General features: G+C 39.0%; 2 protein-coding genes across 6 annotated transcripts; one reads left to right on the forward strand and one right to left on the reverse strand.

Moving 5' to 3' along the window:
- Window positions 1-1,161: 1,161 nt before the first annotated feature.
- On the reverse strand, window positions 1,162-5,422 carry LOC121189967. 5 transcript variants are annotated; one of them, XM_041050463.1, is made up of 7 exons: window positions 5,325-5,422; window positions 4,880-4,925; window positions 4,665-4,730; window positions 4,496-4,567; window positions 4,217-4,294; window positions 4,043-4,102; window positions 1,162-3,821 (listed from the first exon to the last, which is right to left on the reverse strand). In XM_041050463.1, the coding sequence occupies exons 1-7, from the start codon at window positions 5,405-5,407 to the stop codon at window positions 1,401-1,403; spliced, it is 2,826 nt and encodes a 941-aa protein (XP_040906397.1). In that variant the 5' UTR covers window positions 5,408-5,422; the 3' UTR covers window positions 1,162-1,400. The 5 variants fall into 5 exon arrangements, with proteins under 5 accessions (XP_040906397.1, XP_040906394.1, XP_040906395.1 ...); XM_041050460.1 differs by having other exon boundaries at window positions 4,496-4,570; XM_041050461.1 differs by having other exon boundaries at window positions 4,665-4,733.
- A 103-nt stretch (window positions 5,423-5,525) lies between these two features.
- LOC121189969 lies at window positions 5,526-8,757 on the forward strand. Its single transcript, XM_041050465.1, has 6 exons — window positions 5,526-5,835; window positions 6,549-6,685; window positions 6,906-7,146; window positions 7,481-7,623; window positions 7,726-7,945; window positions 8,344-8,757. Exons 1-6 carry the CDS (start codon window positions 5,541-5,543, stop codon window positions 8,475-8,477), a joined length of 1,170 nt encoding a protein of 389 aa, XP_040906399.1. The 5' UTR covers window positions 5,526-5,540; the 3' UTR covers window positions 8,478-8,757.
- Window positions 8,758-18,961: the final 10,204 nt, after the last annotated feature.

Here is an 18,961-nt window from a genome sequence, read left to right on the forward strand (position 1 = left end):
CTATCTATCTATCTATCTATCTATCTATCTATCTATCTATCTATCTATCTATCTATCTATCTCGTTTGCTTGTATTAACAGTAGTGGAGACACACAGTTAAGAGCAGCTATTCGAGGTGTGTGAGGTGCAGCTGACACTGTCCTCCTCCCCTGTCCTTTAACCCACTGCAGCCACTAGATGGGGTATGATAACCACAGAGAGGCTCTCCCAGTGGGACGCCTCCAGCTCTGGTGGGTGCTGCTGCTCCTGGGAGAGGTGAGGAGAGGAAATTGTCTGCCAAGTTTACCACAGATCCCTATCTGCCTCTCATTTGTTTTTTACTGCGTCGTTCCTATTCAAACAATTCTCAAACTAATTTAGTGGTAATAAAGTATTTATTACACATGGAGAGGAGCAACAAAAGTCTCCACTGCAACTATTGCTGCTGCAGTTTTCTTGGATGTTATCAGTTTTTAGTAGCTGCAGATTTTAATCAGTGTAAGAATGCTCATTAATTTAATTAACCTAATAGTTTGCAAATTATAGCTCAAAGATTTTGCTTTTTCTTATTGAAATACTTCACTTTCTGCAAGAACAACTGATGTTGTAAGAGTATGCAAATTTTCTTTTAAATATATATTTTATATAAGGAAGAAAACCATTTTCATTTTTAAAGCAAAAGTAAAGGTTAAATAATAGTAAACTATTGGAGGGAAAAGTAACTCAAACTCAAAATAACTAGATTCAACAGTTTCTTTTAGTTAATCATATGAAGATAAACACTGGTGTTAACAGTTGCTCATTTGTGTGCTTTTCTGTTTCTGCTGAACAGTTTAAAGGACAGAAACACAATCAAAAGGAAATGGATAAAGTTGTCTGATTTAACTTAAATCTACAACGTCGATGTGCTTTAATTTAATCTGAATTCTTTGCTAGATTGCAGTCAGTCCCCACGTTTAGAGTTAAAATACATTCTGTACAAACACACAGATGGTCTTCCCTTACGAAACAAAAGTATATTGCAATATACTAGAATTTATATTGCAATATATTAGGAAATATATTTCAGTATATGAGAAACTTAATCATATATTTAGAAATATATAGATGGATGACATTTGCTATATATTGATTCATATATTTTAAAATACATTGCTATGCAAACAAAACTGCATTATGTTTATTGAAACATTTTAATAACAGTTTGGATTATTTTTTAGAGTTTTGGAACTCCAAACTCCAAATCACATTTTGCATGATATCCATTATTTTTTACATTACACATTTAGCCATCTGGATGGACCACCTACGGCTATGTATTGATATATTGTAAAATGTAGATGACTATTATAAATCAAATCACTAACAGCAGCAAAAAATACAAAATGTTTTCTTGAGTCCACTTTTTATTCGTAACATTTCAGTCCTCCACACTGAAACGTGGAGGTACACATGCATAAAGGTTGGCATACTGTGGCAGATCAACTAACATACATTTCCTATTGAATTTCATCACATCAAAAACCTGTTTCCTGCCCTGTAACACTCTTTTCAAGCTAACTACATTGTCTAAAAACACAAAACTGTGTGATTTGTCATACTGTTTTCCAACAGCAAAACATTTTCTGTTATCCAGTCTTTCTACCACAATGTAATAATACACAGTGATTATGTGTCCATTATCCAACAAAACAGTGAAGCTATTCCTTTTCATTACTCTAGTGAACTGCTCCGAGTAATACAGTTCTCCTTTGACTAAAGTTCTACTGAATATTTTCACTACTGTATCCGTGGTGACTGAAAGTTTCTCTCTCATAGCCAGTACTTCTTCTTTAGTAAGTTTTCGTACATAGTGTAAACCAAGTGTAACAACTTGATCTGCTACTCTTTCAAAAAGCTTCAGCTTTTTTTCACCAGTCAAGTTGTTGTACAGCTGTATACATCTAGGCACAGCATTTGTCAGTGCATTTTTTTTCAGAAGAGGCAACACTTGTCTGTATGTGAATTGTTTCATTATTTGTAATGGAACACATTGGGTGCCATGAAACATCTTCAGTATTTCCCCATTAAAAGACTCAAAAATATATCCTGAATGTGCCCACAAAGGTCCCCAATTTCTCACAGAGTCTGGCAAATGAAGACATAAATGTACGTTAAATGACACATTTTCCTTTCCATACAGTGTTTCAAACTGTTTGACAAACTCAACAACTAGTTTTTCACATCTTTTTAACCCCTCTGATGTGACAGTGTCTTTACAAAGCAAGAACATGAAGGTGACAAGGATTAACCAGTGCTGGTAAAATGCATGTGGTAGTATTCCCTTTAGCACAAAGATGCTATAAAAAAGTAACCAGTTCTGCCATTCACTAGCTTTCCAGAACTTCCTTTGCTGAAAAGAGCGGGGCACTCGGGTGATATTGCAAGGTGGTTTAATTCTCAAGAGTTGGTGGTCGAGCTCAGGAATACGATTACCAATATAATATGGCTCCTCATGGTGTTCACTATCCAGCCACATGCTTGCCATTTGCCTAACAACTCCAAGATGTACATTATGCATATGGTCAGGAGGCATTCCAGATATAATGTCAAAGTGTGGGATGTTGACAAGACATGTAGGCCCTTTAATGCCTTTCACGGATTGTCCGGTACGCACAGCTTCTCTTGCATCAGTTAGGGTTGAAGCATGATCCCTTTTTGGAACATGTTTGTATGGATAAACCCTAACAGTTCCATTTCCCTTTGGAACTTGTTCACCAGGATGTAAGCAAAGGCTGCACCCGTAATGACCATTAAATTGGGTCATGTTTTGCAGAATGGGCCTGGCAACTGAATCACACATTATAACAGCTGCTATCACTCTACAATGATTCACAGAGTTGTTTCTGTGTAACTTGAAGCCAACAGTTGACAGTGACTGACACTCTTGAGTGAATGGTTTTAAAAATGTGTTAACATTCGGCTTTTTAGTACCAAACCATAGGCCAAATAGTAAAACATTCTCTTTGCGGACAAGATAAGGAAGTTCATTTACCATCCCTTGTAATGGCCAGATTCCATACTGGGATGATTTGAATACTGGAACTCCATCACAATTTAATGTTAAGGAGAATGCATGAGGACTATCTAGTGGGCCACCAGCTTTGTTCAGACTATGATACATTTTACCACAACATATGTCATCATAAGTTTCTGGATTACATGTACCATTTCCTGACTTAAGACAACATGCTATATCTTCTCTTTGAAGAAGATGTTCCAGTTGTGTATGGATGGGTAAGTACAGGAAGAAATTTCCATTCTTCAGTGAGCTGTTTCTATCCCATGCAGAGTTACATACAGAACAGCTCCCTTCAGTGACTTGGTCACCAATGTAATACTCACAATTGGGACAGTATATGTGACATTCTAGGTGACCTTGTATTGGGTTAAGCTCTTTTAAGAACAGATACTTTGAAGTTAGAACATTTTCTGGACAATGGATATTAATCAAATCTAAAAGATCAGACAGGGCCACACCAGTAAGTGAGTGTCTCAAAGCATATGAAAGTATAAGTAAAAAACTCTGAGCTTTGGATAGTTGTGAGCCTGTGTAAAGTGGCTCATCGTTTACTGGAGGAAACCTTTCATTAATGGGTGCTCCTAAATGTGATTCTTCAGTTACTGACTTGTCAGTGCTGTCTTCTTCTCCACTGGCAATGGATTCAGAGTCAGTAAAAGACAGCCACAGTGGTTCAAACACACCAAAATCGACACTGTCCTCATAACTGAAGACTGATGACTCTGTTGTTTGGCTCAAATTTGGTGGCAGTTCATCAGATTCAGGGTTGGTGTGCAGGCTCTGTAATGGGAAAATACAGTAAGTCTATGGAACAGCTGACAAACATAAGCACTAGGAAATTTGCATAAAATTATACAAATATTAATATGTGGCATTGTTGTATACATGATAAAAGTAAGGCTTAGGTTAGTCTAAAAAAAAAAGCTAAGAAAGCAAAACAGTTAAAGTCTTAAGGTCATAAAAATCCTATGCGAGATAATGGCCCTTTTAAAATTACTTACTGTAATGTCATCACCTTCATGTGCATCTTCAGATCTGTTGTCAGAGGAATCCTCATTCTGCTGTGTAAAAATAGAGAAGTCTTAGAAGAAATGCTGACAGACATAGTCAAAGACAGAAACCTGTAGATTAATAGTAACAGTAGTATTAGTAGTAGTTATTAGCAGATTACTTACATGAATCTCCCCACCATCATGTGTGTTTTCTGAGCCACTGTCAGAGTTGTACTCAGAGGAATCCTGATCTAGGTTTAGCTGTACGAGAATAAAGAAGTCTTTGAGGAAATGTTTTCAGTGAAATAGTGAATATAGAGACCAGTAGAACTTGGCTATAAACATCATTAATGGACCATTCAAGGACACACTTACATCAGAATACATAGAGGGTCTTCTGCCACCCTTTGCAGGTGGATTATTACAAGGTAGTTTTATATAATAACAGTACATTGTACTTACAGTAATCTCATTATCATTTGCGTCTTCTGAGCCACTGTCAGAGTCGTTGTCAGAGGAATTTTGATTCTGGTTCTGCTGTGGAAGAACATAAGTCTTAGAGGAAATGCTGACAGACATAGTCAAAGACAGAGACCTGTAGATAAGTAGTAGTTATTAGCAGATTACTTACATGAATCTCAGCCCCATCATGTGCGTCTTCTGAGCCACTGTCAGGGTCAGAATCCTGATCCAGGTTCTGCTGTTCAAGAATAGAGAACAGTTTAAAGCATGTGTATGGTATATAGCTATGTATGTTGTATGTTTGATATGCATTAGACTACTTATTTGCTCAACTTTCTTAACAAATATTAATTAAGAAGAACTGCATTTCATTTAATGACCTACCGTTTCCTGGTTTGACTGATGCATGTTGATGGCCTCAGTCAGTTTCCTACCATAAAAATGAAAAATATGTCTCAATTTACTGAATGTCTATTATCGGAGGCTGTCCATGCATGGGCAACATGTATGTGTCACTATCACTCCATATAAACGTTATGAAGCCCCTTCCCGCCTGCACAACTTGACCTGGAAATGAGCGGCAATACTGATTATGTCCCCCTCTCTCTCTTATTTATTTATTAATTTATTTACTTATGTGTGTGCGCTCCGTTACAGATTGCCTTATTGGTCATTGCAAAAACGGCCATGGTCGTTTAAATAAAGTTTGCGAGCCAACATTCTGCATACTAGCTACTTTTAGCTAACTACAACACTAAAATAAACAATGTCTAAATACAGAATAAATGTTTAATAACGTTACTTCACTAGGTGGGTGTAACTGACAAACCTCCTTTTCCAGTATCTCCTTGTTCTTGATGGAATATTGAATTCTGAACCAGGAGCCGTGTATTTTCTCCTCCTTCCGTCCATGCCTCCTCTTCTCAAAAAAATTCTTCTTTTTCTTCTATTTGATTGGCAGCTGACATCCTGTTAGGTGTACGTCTCTGATTGGTCGAGCTTGTTGCTACCATGGTCACGTTGAACGGCAAACTTTTATGGGCGAATGGCCGCGAACGGCAAGGTTCTGGCCACGCCCAGAGATATTAGGGTAAACTGTGAAGCTACGGTAGAACCTTGTCAGTTGTTGGAGGAGTACGTTAAAAAGATGAAATTTGCGCTTGTGAGCTGGTTAAGGGGGGAGGATAAAAATGCTCTCAGCATTGTTCCTGTCAGTTGGATTGTGGACTTCGACCCGGAAAACGCCAAAACGGAATACCTTATTGAGTGCCGCAGCATTGGTGGAAAGAGGCCCACTAATGGTTGGAGAGTCGAACCAGCACAGATTTTGCAGTTGGCGGGCAAGTACAGTGCTTATATTTTTTTACTTTGTTAGTCTTACAACATTAAGCAATTGTTGAGATTTTTCATCATTGGCCAAGTCACTTTCTATGTAGGCTTTTAGCTTCAGGACAGTGACGAGCTAGCTAACGTTAGCTAAAAGTTCAAATGAAGCTAGATTGATGTAGCTAACGGGCGTTAGCTATTTAGCCATTAGCCGCTAATATTTTAGCGACCGTTAGGTTGGCTAGCTAAAAATTCAAATGAAGCAGGGCTGACGTGGCTAACGGTCGTTAGCGAACTAGCCATTAGCTGTTATATGTTAGTTATCTAGCTAGCTGAAGTGAAGTTTAAATGAAGGGGGACTTGCAATTATCAGCCACAGTTACATAAAGTTTTGCTTCATATGTATTTTTAATTATTAGTGAAACATAAATTTAACATGTATTTTAAAATTGTTTAATTGAAGAATATCAGCTAAGGTTTGGAACTGTCATAACTGAAAATCAATTTCGTGTCTATACATCATGCTAAACTAAACGCATATTAATGACAAAAATATGATCATGTAGTCTGTGTTTATATATACTAAATATATAATATAAAAGCAGAGGGAATACAACACAAAACTAAACAGCACAGAATTGTACAGTAAAGTGTTGTAATGTAAAGCTAGATAGTTCTGTTTCTAGGCATTACATTCTGTCTTGTAACTCTATATTTATATTAATAGAAAAGGAATCTACACTCAAGATTGCTGAGCAGAGACTCTTGCAAGAGGACCTTCCTCAAAGCAAGAAGAGAAAGAGGGTGCCCAACAAACTCTTCTTTGACCCACAGGAGGAAACTGTAGGAAAAGTTTCAAAAAAGGTAATGGGGTTCTTTCATGACCGCTATTTAAATTTTTCAGTTTTGTAGTTGGGCTGTGTGCACACTAATACAAATAGAAAGGGTTCAAACTGGCTGGGGCCTTTCTGTGTAGAGTTTTCTGTTCTCTCTGGCTACTCAGACTCATTAACTTATTAAACTTAATGATTAATTTTAATCAATTTTGGTTTCATACTAAATGCATTTGATTTTCACCCAACAGAAAAACTACAAACTCATAGCTGCAAGACATTCTGAATTAGAAGTTCTTGAAGAAGAGCCTAACCTCAGCCAATTGAATACTGCAGAAGCACTTGAGGAGGAGGTCAGGGCCCTCAGGGAGGAGAACAAAAGACTGCGGTACCAGCAGAGTGTAGGATCTTCTGCAGCCTGTAAAGATCTCGAGACCCAACTCAAGGCTTTAAATAAGGAGAACGTCAGGCTGCGGAACATGGCAGTTAAAGGCAACTATCTGTTTTTGATTAAAATAGGGATTTTACATTGTATAAACCACTGGCTCCTTGTTTTTGATGTTATTCTTAAATATATCTGTGTCTATATTTTAGAGGAAATCTACACATATAGTGTAGGGTTTATGTAGTATAAACACTGGATTGGTGTTTGCTACCCCCCTAAGGCAAACATGGGGGTGGCAGTAAACCTGTAATGCCTTCCTAACCCCTCACACACTTTGAGACACCAAAAAAATGAACAGATGTGTAATTTTTTTTTCCTGTTAGGTATTCATAACATCTTTGGGGTTCCTTAGTAGTAAATTTGGTGGGCCATATTTTCCAGAAATTCCATCACTCTTGGCAGCTGTGAAGACCCTCATTTCGTATAAGATCACAGAGAGCTCAAGCTACGAAGGTGAAAGCGAACATGAGGCCAGTGTTGCTTTACCGTCACCTGCTCAACCTACATCTCCCAAACCAGCATCAGTAAATACATTTTTTGTTATCAGTTAAAAACATGAAACATTCAGTTACTGGTGATTTTCTTTGTATTTATTCTTTTATGTCTTTCCTTCTTCAATGAATTAGGTGCAACTAGGGAAGGATGACTCCACCAGAGTGTCTGCCCATTGTTGGGAAACTGCAAAAGCGCAATCCACAGCGAAAGGAATGGCCCGCACCCTCCTACTGGGCCTGTTCAGCATTGATGTGCTACTGAAGTCCAACCTAACGGGAGGGGTCAACAAGGTCGATCCATCTGCAGAGAGACGTCAACCTCTGGACCCCAAGAAGCTTCAAGCTTTACTCAGTAAGACTAAGAATTTATTTTTAATGGAATCATACATTTTTAAAGTTTTTGTAAACGGTAACAAACACTTTAGGACTGAAATGTACTAATAGCGAAACAGATGGATGAATAAAAAGCTTTGACAGCTTTGCTATTCTTTTAGATACAAATCATTTTCCTCTGTCTAGTTGGAATACATAAAACATTTTCTCACTATTAAAACAGATCCCCTCTAGTAGCTTTAATAGTAGTCAACTCTGATTTCAGACTTGTCTAGTTATATAAACTAGTCATATATAACCCACCGTGGAACAAGAACAAGGTATACAAGAAAAATATTACCAGTATCTCATCTTATCTTTTGCAACAATCAGAGGCCAACATTGTGGATGCCATTTTTATTTTAATATCTTTTACAGATGCAGTTGTTCAGCAACACCCAGGGGTGAAGATTCCAGACATACGGATGGCCATAAATAAAAGGATCTGTGAGTTAAGACACCAGGAGAAGAAAAAGTCATCTGAAGGACTGGCTAATCAGAGTGGGTCTTGATAAATTAGCATGTGGGATCCACACTGCACTAAAGGACTGTTGTCCTATTTTTTCCACTGTGGAATTGTTTTTGTTGTGCTCAAGACTTTTGAAGGACAGTTGCCTTCTTGTTAATGTTTTACTTATTTTTAAAGTATATTTGTTCATTGTAGTTGTTGTTTCCATCCATTGGATGAAATAAAAAGATTTTATGGCTTGGAACTAATTATGATATGGCAAACCGTTTGCCATTTGCTGAGTACATGTATAAATGTATGGTTATATTAAAGCGTTTCACATACAGTGCATACACTATCTAATTATATAATATTTAATATATTATGTATATATATACACCAATATATTGTTCAACATATTTTAAACATATTCCCATATAAACCTGATTATATTATCTTGTACATTAAGGTATATTATCTCATATATTACATATATATTTACATGTATTTACAACACCTCTTCCAATATATGATCTCATATAAATTGGGGCAAATTTCAATATATAACAATATCTTAAATAGTATAACAACATATATTTATTCAGTATATGAAAACGGCAATAATTGCATTATTTTCATATACTGCAATATATCACTAACTCATATATAATATATTATTATTTAATATATCACATGATATATTCGTACGTGCATTTCACAATATATAATTACATATAAAATATATCGTCATGTAATATATTGAGAAATATATTTTTGTTGCGTAAGGGTTCTTACAACCAGCGATGTGTTGCTGTGACATGACCCTCTCCGCTCTCTCTCTGCTTGGATCATGACCTGACTCGTGTACAGTGAAGGGTAGAGCCGTGAAATAAACTTTAACATGTACCTTGTTTTAGTTTTTGAAACGTCAAAGAAGTCAAATCTATAATGTCTCTAAACAAATTCAAACAGATTCCAACAAGTGGGCCATAAGTTATCTTTTTAAAGACCTTTTTTTAAACAAAGAATTGACAATAATAAGTAAACAACTGTGATGGCAAGAACAGCACGAATAAAAAGAGATTTAATGTTTAATAATGTTTATTGACTCCACTACGAGGCTTGGGAAGGCTGAGATAACACTTGTGCCTGACTGCCCAAACTGGGGCTCAGGGACTCCCAGGGGTCTTACAGGGGGGCTACATGTCCAACACGATGCTGACAAACAAAACAACAAGGAATTGGTACTAAAAAAAAAAAAAAAAAGCTGGTGATAAAGAGTGAAATGCTCAGTTCGGCAAATGAATTTATTTCATCTATAAAACACAGCTGGATTGCTTGTGCTCATAAACTGAAACCATGAATATTTTTATAAAAAGCATCTCGCTCAGCTTTTGCATAAGTGCATGTGATTGGTTGAAATCAGTCTAAATTCATAACACGCACTTGTGCCTGCAGTCCTTGAAACGGTTAAACAAATATTTTGGGGTAAAAATTGACCTCTTATAATTGCATGTAGCTCCTTCTTGTGAAGCCTATTTTCAAAGGCTACTGTATTGTACCAGTGTGTGTGTGGGTGTGTGTGGGTGTGGGTGTGTGTGTGTGTGGGGGTGTGAGATCTTCAAAAAATATAAACACCAACATGATTTTCTTGAGCTCGGTAAATCACTTCAGACAAATTGGAAGTGTTATTTGTCTTGCCAGTCACCAAGCTGCTGGATGCAGAACTCCTGTGAAACCTTTCATATTCTGCAAGAATGTCTGTCAAGCACCTTTTATATCCTCTCGGACACATAGCTTTGAACTGCATGGATATTTCTGAGCAGATAATAGTTTCACATTCCCTCAGTTTTATTGAGATGTTATTGAAATTTAAAAGTATTCCAGCGGAGTCCACAGTGAAAACTCTGGTGGTAATCATATTCCGATGATCAGGGTGAAGGGAATGTATTCTCCTTTATCTGCATTAATGCTTTAAATGGTTCACAGAGAGTTCATTCACATCAATGGCCAAAATAGATTTATTTTACTTGGGGCACCTATGTCAACAGTAGTTACAGGAATTACTCTGGATGCGATCCCATTATAGGATGTCAAATATTTTGATGCCATTGGTAAATGGCAGAATGGTGTGGAGGACAACAACTGGATAGCAATTCTGCAATTTCTGGATCAGAATAAAAAAAAATATATATATATACTGCCTGTCTGCTCACCTTTGCAATCTCAGGGCTCACCCCAGCCGGCAATGTAATACTGAACAATGAATTTTAAATAAAGTCAAACATTTGCTTCATGCTCTTCCACAGTTTAAACAAGACATTTCTGATGGAGACGTGTGGATTTATTGTAAGTAAGAGATATAAGAGATAACTTAATCCCCAATTGGATTGTAAACCCCACCTCCACTTCATATGGCTCCACCCCGTCACACCGCTTTCTTGACCTTTTGTCTCATTTCTCGGTGGGTAATGAATGCTTTCGGACTATTTCAGACGAAAAGATCTTGCACATAGTCCAGAGCATTGGAATGTCATATCAGAAAATCACCCAATCAGCATGCTGGTGTTGAGAGCAAACAGAGAGCGAGGCCGCAGCACGCACAGAACAGTGGTGGACTGGGTCGTCTGGATGTCAATATAATAGACTGGCTTATGATGTGTAAATAACACAGCACTTAATGGTCCTCTCCCACTCTGTCAGAGCATTTTGAATCACACGGAGGGCAGCGTCTTCCTCTCCACTCCCCACAGGGTCTCGTCATCCACTATTCATCCCGCTCGCCTCTTTCATCCACAGAATATTAGATCAACAGCTAAGAGATATATTTTTAAAACACAGAGACTATGTGAGTTTACAGTAATATTCTGAGAGATGTTCTGAGAGTATTTATTATTTCTTTTGGTAGCAGCGTGGAAGCGAAATTGGTCTCTTTTGTGTTCTAATGTAACAGTAAAATTCTAAATATAACTTTCTCTACTAGAGTTGCACCTCCTTCACCTATTTCTCTTTCTTTTTATCTTTCCTCCTCTCATCTCTTATCCTTTAAAAACTAAATTGAAAGATATATCAAGAAACAAATTAAAAAAATACACGGACAGGGCAATAAAAAAAACCCCTTTTTTACATGCAGCCTGTTGCATTAGTATTTTACTTCCAAAAAAACTAACTTAACTTTTTATGCATCGTTAAATGACTGTTTGAGAATTGTGAGTTCATTTATTGAATAAACTGGAGTATTGATTGATGTTATATATAGCTTTACATGACAAAAGACATTTGTGTCAGTGTTTAAAATGCAATTACCATTTGTGCCGTTTTCCATATTTTGCACAATTCATGTTAAATCTAAATACACTGGTAAAAACTGAATAAAAACACTTTTTTTTATTCACTTCTCATTTACCTCTGCACTTTAGTATTTGTTGTTTAACCAGAATAAATACACCTAAATAAATTCCAACTCCCTGAATGTAAACATTAAAATCCTGCATTTACTAAACATCATAATTAATTCTGTCAGATGAATGAATATATGCAGGGTAGCAGACACATTTAAAAAATATTTACAAAAGAAATATGCCCCAGAGACATAATATGACACATAGGGTAATATTTGTATGAATTAATAATAGCAATACATACTTTTTTTTTTTTTTAACAAGTGTTTGATGTTGGGTGAACTTACAATGGTGGAAAACACCATGACATTTATTACAATAGCCTTGAAATTACAAGACTACATCAATGACACACTCGCACTGTGTATTTGCTTTATTTGTTTACAAATTTGAACAATTTTGACAATAATACAATGCAGTGCTTTCTGTGTTAATTTCACACTCTGCGGCATGCAAATGAGGCAAAGCTCTCTGTAGTTAAAAGTTGGAGGAGAGCATCTTCTGCTGCCCTGTTTACTAATACCAAAATAAAAGAAGTATGACTGCAGTTTAAACCATACACACACACACACACACACACACACACACACACACACACACACACACACACACACACACACACACACACACACACACACACACACACACACACAGAGTAATGTGATGGTGCTGCAGAATCAAGACTCCCAGGTTTAAGTCAGTTGTTTAAGTTGCGGTCACTTGGATAATAACTTCGATGATGACAAGTCATTCACACCTACTGATGACACACGTCAAGCGTCATTACTGTCCCTTCCATTATGGACCTGCTGTATATGTGATACTCTCCCCCCTGCAGTAATAAATAGATGTGACCTCTGTGAACGTATCACTCATGAGCGTTCTTTGATTTGGTCACTATTTCCGTCAGACCCAGGAGACAGCAGCAGTTCCCACATCCACTGACCTTGGAGGTTCTTAAGAGCTCTTTCTAAACCCGCTGTTCAAGGTTGCATCCAATCTGTCTGTTGTTTTTCTACATTAGCGAACCTCAACCCTCCGTCACCCCAGAGCCCCTCTAGAAAACTAACACCTGAGCGTAAGGGGTGTAGTGAGAGGTGGCGTGGGAGTGCAGGTTGAGGTGGGTCAGATAAGGTGATCAAAAACAAAGCAGAAGGATAAAAAATATAATTTTACCTCCCCCTTAATCCCGGGCTTCCAAGAATGACCTTTGATCTTGCAGCATGTGTGGTATGCTGAGCCGCCTGCTCGTGCTGCATGCCGCTCTGATCCTGGGAAGCAATCACCAAGCGCACTGCTATCAGAAAGGCTGCTGGGGAAACACTCTAAGCCCGAGTCTGGAGGTGAGCGCCGAGCAAAAAGCAAATGTGCAGGGATGGAAAAAATAACCAAGTGCAGCCAACCACATAGGAAACCTGATGGGCCAGAGCGCTGCATGATAAAAGTAAAGTGGATACTGTATCTACAACACAGCCTGAGGGCAGCTGTGATTCAACACCACACAAAAAATGGAACAATCTTAACTAGTGAAATATTGGCTAAAAGAAGAGAATTATTTCCCCACTTATTTCAATTACAAACTATATTACTAGTCTAGTTTGTGTAACTCAAAATAACAAAAAAATCTGAGTTATTAACATTTTTTGTTATGGGAAATGAATATATTAAAAGCTTATAATGTTTTTTGTGGCTGAAATAACTTAAAAATAGGCTTTTTTAAATTTTACATTTCTTACATAATTAACACAGACATATTTCCCCAATGTTTTATATGTTTTCAAAGGTGTCAGGTCCAGCTGGAGAACCTGTAATCACTGCTTCACCATCTCAGTGCCTTGGGCATGGCAAATTCCCCCGCATGTGCGTTTATTTGATTGTTTAAGAGCGATTTCCGGAAACCAAGTTTTGGACGGGTAGGAGCTGCCTTGTAACAATTATGGGGTTAAATGGCAGTTGGCCACACAGGAGGGCATTTGCCTGCTGGCAGCCCCTTCCTGTTCGGTAGGGTCAGAGGTCACAGACTTTTCAGGAAAAGTCCATTTCTCAAGCACCCCGAAACAGGTGGAGGCCCGGACAGCCCTGTTTACTTAAACAGCAAAGGGAAAATGGGAAAGATTAAACTAACATATACGCTTGGTGAGAACAACTGTACTGCCAATATTTTTTTTAGACTTTTTTATTCACATATATGCAGCTCCATACCTTATTTTGATGCTGATTATTTTCAGGAGTCATTAACATCATCTCTTCACAATCCAGTAAACTCAGAAACCGTTTGTCTTTTTGAAACTTTCTTCAAGACACGGTTTCATCTGTGTTCATACTTGATAGCAGCTCTGACTGAGAGGGATTCACTTGGAAAATGAAGACGTAATTCTGAAGATACAAGTACACTAACGAGCGTGAAATATCAAGTAAACTAAAATTAAATGAAACCCATGTTTTTACAACTGCATCAATAGATCTTCAATCAATAGGAAAGGGTTAATACGCTGAATTAAAAGAAAAAAAAGGGCAAAAGGCAACTCCGTCGAACTCGACCCCTCAGTGCTCTCACTATTTGGATTGGTTAAATCGCTGGGACCTGGAGCTGAACCCATCAGGAAGGGCTTAAGTGTTTAGGATTAGGGATCTAAAAGGCATTTGGAGGCCCTGAATCAAACCCGCAGGACCGGGGCGGAGGCGAGCCCTGGTGTTTGGCCTGCGCTGCAATCAAACAGGGGGAGCTAGGACCTTAGCACACCTGCAGGAAGGGCCCACAGCAAAGGAAAAAAGGTCCCAGCGAGAGGGGCAGGCGAGGCGGCGGGGCTTTTTCCCTGGCTGCAGAGTGACAACAGCTGGGGCGGTGTACGGTGGTGTGGCCCAAGGGCAAGGTCAGCCCCGCGGACCGGGGGGAACAGCAGGCGGATTGTTTTCACTCCACTAGTGAAAACAGCAACCGTGGAGTGCTGAATGTGCCAGCTGTGGTTGAGGATTTCTAGTCCACAGCCTGACCCCATATTAACACTATGAAGGGAAGCTGGATCGCTAATGACCAGTGGCCTCTGGCCTCACCTGAGCTCCTCCCATACAGCAGCCAGACCTCTGGACATACTGTGAGTGCATGTAGGCAGATTTTACACTATTGATTTACAGCATTTAATGCATACGGCTTGTATTTATAAATTAGATGTAAATTTCTTTAATTCTAGGAATATTCTAACGTGTTTACTTTTTCGTGAATGTTTTGGTTATTCCTTAAACACCACCTGTACTAACTAGAAAGTACTATTACTCCTTTTAATCCCACTACTGCTACTAATTCCACTAATAAAAATAATTTCATGTTTTAAAAATCATGGTAAAAAATGTGATTTAATTTCGACTAAATTTCTGGGCTAGGCTGGTTGCAGCACACAGAGACTCAACCTGAATCCATCCATGAAAGCGTCAGGATTCACATATGTCCTCGGGCCTAATTGGTCTGGACAGTTAACATCAAAGAAGCTGGGCTTTATATGTAATCTGTTCGCTCCTCTGCCACATTCTCATGCCAGCGCTTTTTTATATGTTCAAACGTTGTAATGAAGGTCATTCTCCATCAATTCACTTTGATCTAAAATGACAAAAATTTAGCATTTTAATAAAAATTTCCTCATTGCTTTCACCACTCGGTTTGCTGTCGTCTCACACACTCTTTCCCTCACTTTTTAATTTTTTCCCCCCCTGTTTCTTCTAGTCCTTATTTTTCTCCCTCAGACTGTGTGAAAACAACTCGCACAGCTTACATAAAGTAAATGAGACCATTTGAAAAAAAAAAAAAAATCACAATACAAAATATGCTGTGAGTCTTATAATGCAGCCTCTGACATGCCCTAACACCTGCAACTTATATGTAATTAAACTGTGAGAAACTGCCATGCTTTATAATGATTAGCTACTTTTATAGGTAGTACAGAGTCAATTATGTGCAAAGTATAAAACATTTTTTATGGACATAAAATTCACCTATGTGGAAATTCCCTCATAGCAGACTGAAGATTATCATTTAGCCTCTTTAATTGGGGGGGAGGTTTGTTGACTTTGTTTATTGCCGCGCCAATCTAAATCAGTGAAAAATGACTGTAATAGTCTTTTGGAATTCCCTTATAAATAACACATTTGCTTTAAGATGAAAGTTGCACATCGTGGCATGCTCAGGCACCGTCTGCTGCAGCTGTGTGTTTCTATCAGTCTGTTATAATGAGAAATCAACTGTCTGCAGATCAGCTGCTGAAATGCTGTAACGAGCCATGAGCGCTAATACTTGAGGATCAGTTGCACTGGATGAGGCGGCTTTATCCAGTTATTAGGGTAATGTAATGGAGTCTCCTAATCCAAACCCACCAAACCCTTCCACCGTAGGGGGCACAATAGTGAGGCAACACGTTATTCCGGCACAAAGCCGACTTCCCCGCTAATATAGCAGGACACTGAGGCTCGCGGCCTCTTCAAACAAGTCCTTCACAGTATCTCCCATAAAATGATTTTCTCCCTTCTTTCTCTCACCCCCCTTTTCCCTGCTAACAGTCTCCCTCCAACAAACGCTCTGCTGGCAAGGCATATTCTCTGCTCCTTAATGCCAAATTAAACCCCAACTCTTTTATTTTAAATGAGAAAAGGCAAAAGAGAGTGCTGACAATCTTGATTAGGTCAAAGAGAAGGAGGGGAGAGAAGAGGAGCAAAAATTAAACGGTATTAAAAAATATGGAACATTACATTAATGCCGTCCGGCACAATTGGTGCTAATTGGCAGATAATCCAGGAGCTCTGGGCTGCCTAATGCCGGGCTGAGTATAGGAACAAGCCGGGCCTCTTGTCCTCTCCCACCACAGAGTCCTACAAGCCACGGGATGGGGTCAGAGCGCGGTGGAGGGGGAGGGATTAGCACTGGCATTGTTGGCTCTTTCCAATGGAACATGACCTTGACAAGAGTTTGGTTCACCCGCCTCCTTCTTCCCAATATTCCAGCAACATGAACTTTAATAGGAGCATAATGGGCAGTTTTAGAGTGCCAAGAGAAACACATGAAACACAGAGACACCTCAAATAAAACCTGACATTCCAACACCTTTGAATTTGAACCCACTTGGGAAAGACCTCGCGGAATAGAGTTCGCACTATATTTACGCGACCCCACACTGCAAATAGCTTCTCAAATTAGGATTATGTATGGATTTGAGCAGGGTAAAAGGGAAGACGTAATTTATGCACAAACACAAGCTTATAAAAAAAAAAAATTGGCAAAATGGAATGAATACAGTTTATCCTGGATGCTGCAAGTATTAGAGCAATTTTAATAACACTTTGTGCTCAGAAACAGCTGTTCCATCTATAACAATAAAGTTAAAGTGTGCCAAAACAAGAGTGGTGATCCAAAGTGCTGTGGGAAAGCCAGTAAATGTTATGTGTTTTTAAAATGGTTCTGATAATCTTTATCCTAATCCCTTAATTGGGAGTCAATGTGGTCTCCAGTGAACATACAAAGCCGCCGGCTGGAAGGAACTCGGGACAGAAAGAAGCCCTTAAAGGGGGACCATCTACACCTGGGCGCTGAGCGTGCTTTTCACTACTCTGAGGAGGCTTTCAAGCAAGTCCTTGGCTGTGAAAGTTCCCATGTTAAAAGCACTACCTATTAAGGTACATCCGAAAGAGATGTATTTCCGCACAGTGTTTGAAGATTTCCAATTTGCATGAAAAAAGGGCCTCAGCAAAACTGTAACTTGTGAACTGATCAAAAGCCAGAGGCCGTTCTCAAGTTGAATGGCTTTCCTCCTTTGACACGAAAGAGGCTCTCTTGAGGCGCCTTCGCGGCGGTGGCCTTGGAGGTTAGGAAAATGTAGCCTCTCAGACCATACGGGTCTATTCTCTGGAGTCTGGACAACACTTGAGTCTGCAGCAATAGAAGAGAGCCAGTTTGCCGCGGTGGATCAGTACTTCAATGGGCCTCACTAACATTCCATAAGAGGGCTTTTACAATTCCTATGGACAGCCTTTCATGTTGAGAGGAGTGTGTGTGTGTGTCTGCATGTGTTTACATATGCATATCTATGCATGCTTATGGCTGTGTTGTTTTTGACATGCTAATATTATTTCAAAATTATAATAAATTACACAGCAAATACTTAGTTTAAAATTTAATCAACACTAAACACATTGTTCCCCATTTGAAAACTACAATTTTACGATTGTTTGTGTTAGAAAAGTCATAGTTAAACCTCTTGTTAAGAGATTTGAAACACAAGAAAGTATAGCCATGCAAAGAAAAATAAATGTCTTAATAGGGGTCTTGCGGGTCACACACACACACACATCTTCAGCTGAATGTATATTGGCGCAATCGTCTCTTGCAAACATCTTCAAAGTGGAAAGTAGAGCGATAAGAAGCTGGGGCATTTGTTATTCTTTCCAGGTCTATTGAATGTGTTTTGACTAGATGCTTTGCTTGGGAGAGGAGCTGCAGAGCTGCTGAGCTCTGAGGCGGCTGGGAGACGACTCCACACCAGCAAAAAAAGGTGTCCACTGAGCAGCTGACACACCGCCCCAGACTGATGGGTAAGTGAAGCTCTGCGATTGTCAGGCCAACACGGAGACCCTCTCCACTCCCCTGCAACCCTCTCCCGCTCTGTGACTCAGCTGGTTTCACTTAGAGAACATGGAGAGAGGGGGTCACGGGGTCATACCATGACCTCATCAAATTAGCCCCAACCGAGTGAGGTGTTTAGCACGAGTTAAAACAAGTAATCTGAAGGACATTAAATGCAAATGCGACGACCATATGCCCACTTCAAACACGGACAGCTCCCATCCAGCCGGTGCCCCCTCCCACCACCCCACCCCTTCTCTTGCCCTCTCACATACACACAGCGGAACCATTCACATGTCTCACAGAGTGGGGGGCTGTTAAGATGACAATGGGTTTCTGTCGTGCCGACCAGGTGCAAAACATTTCAACTACTGGCCAAGTCCTGAGCTGTTTGATATCTGTTAAAAGAACACTTGCAATGAAAAGTCTGCAACTGAATTACTCTTTGCCTTTGAGAATAGATATCTCTTACACGTATGTATTATGTACATCGATATCACTTTTCATCCTGACCTTAAACTTGGAATATGGAAATAAAGGGGG

The sequence above is a fragment of the Toxotes jaculatrix genome, chromosome 11 (assembly GCF_017976425.1).
Source record: "Toxotes jaculatrix isolate fToxJac2 chromosome 11, fToxJac2.pri, whole genome shotgun sequence".
Lineage (NCBI taxonomy): Eukaryota > Metazoa > Chordata > Actinopteri > Toxotidae > Toxotes > Toxotes jaculatrix.

Coding starts and splice junctions, on each gene's coding strand:
- LOC121189967 (XM_041050459.1), bottom strand. CDS start 5,407: ATGGACGGAAGGAGGAGAAAATACACGGCTCCTGGTTCAGAATTCAAT. Junction 4,926..5,324: donor AGGAGATACTGGAAAAGGAG/GTTTGTCAGTTA, acceptor TTTTTATGGTAG/GAAACTGACTGAGGCCATCA. Junction 4,734..4,879: donor ATCAGTCAAACCAGGAAACG/GTAGGTCATTAA, acceptor ATTCTTGAACAG/CAGAACCTGGATCAGGATTC.
- LOC121189969 (XM_041050465.1), top strand. CDS start 5,541: ATGGCCGCGAACGGCAAGGTTCTGGCCACGCCCAGAGATATTAGGGTA. Junction 6,686..6,905: donor TAGGAAAAGTTTCAAAAAAG/GTAATGGGGTTC, acceptor TTCACCCAACAG/AAAAACTACAAACTCATAGC. Junction 7,946..8,343: donor GAAGCTTCAAGCTTTACTCA/GTAAGACTAAGA, acceptor TATCTTTTACAG/ATGCAGTTGTTCAGCAACAC.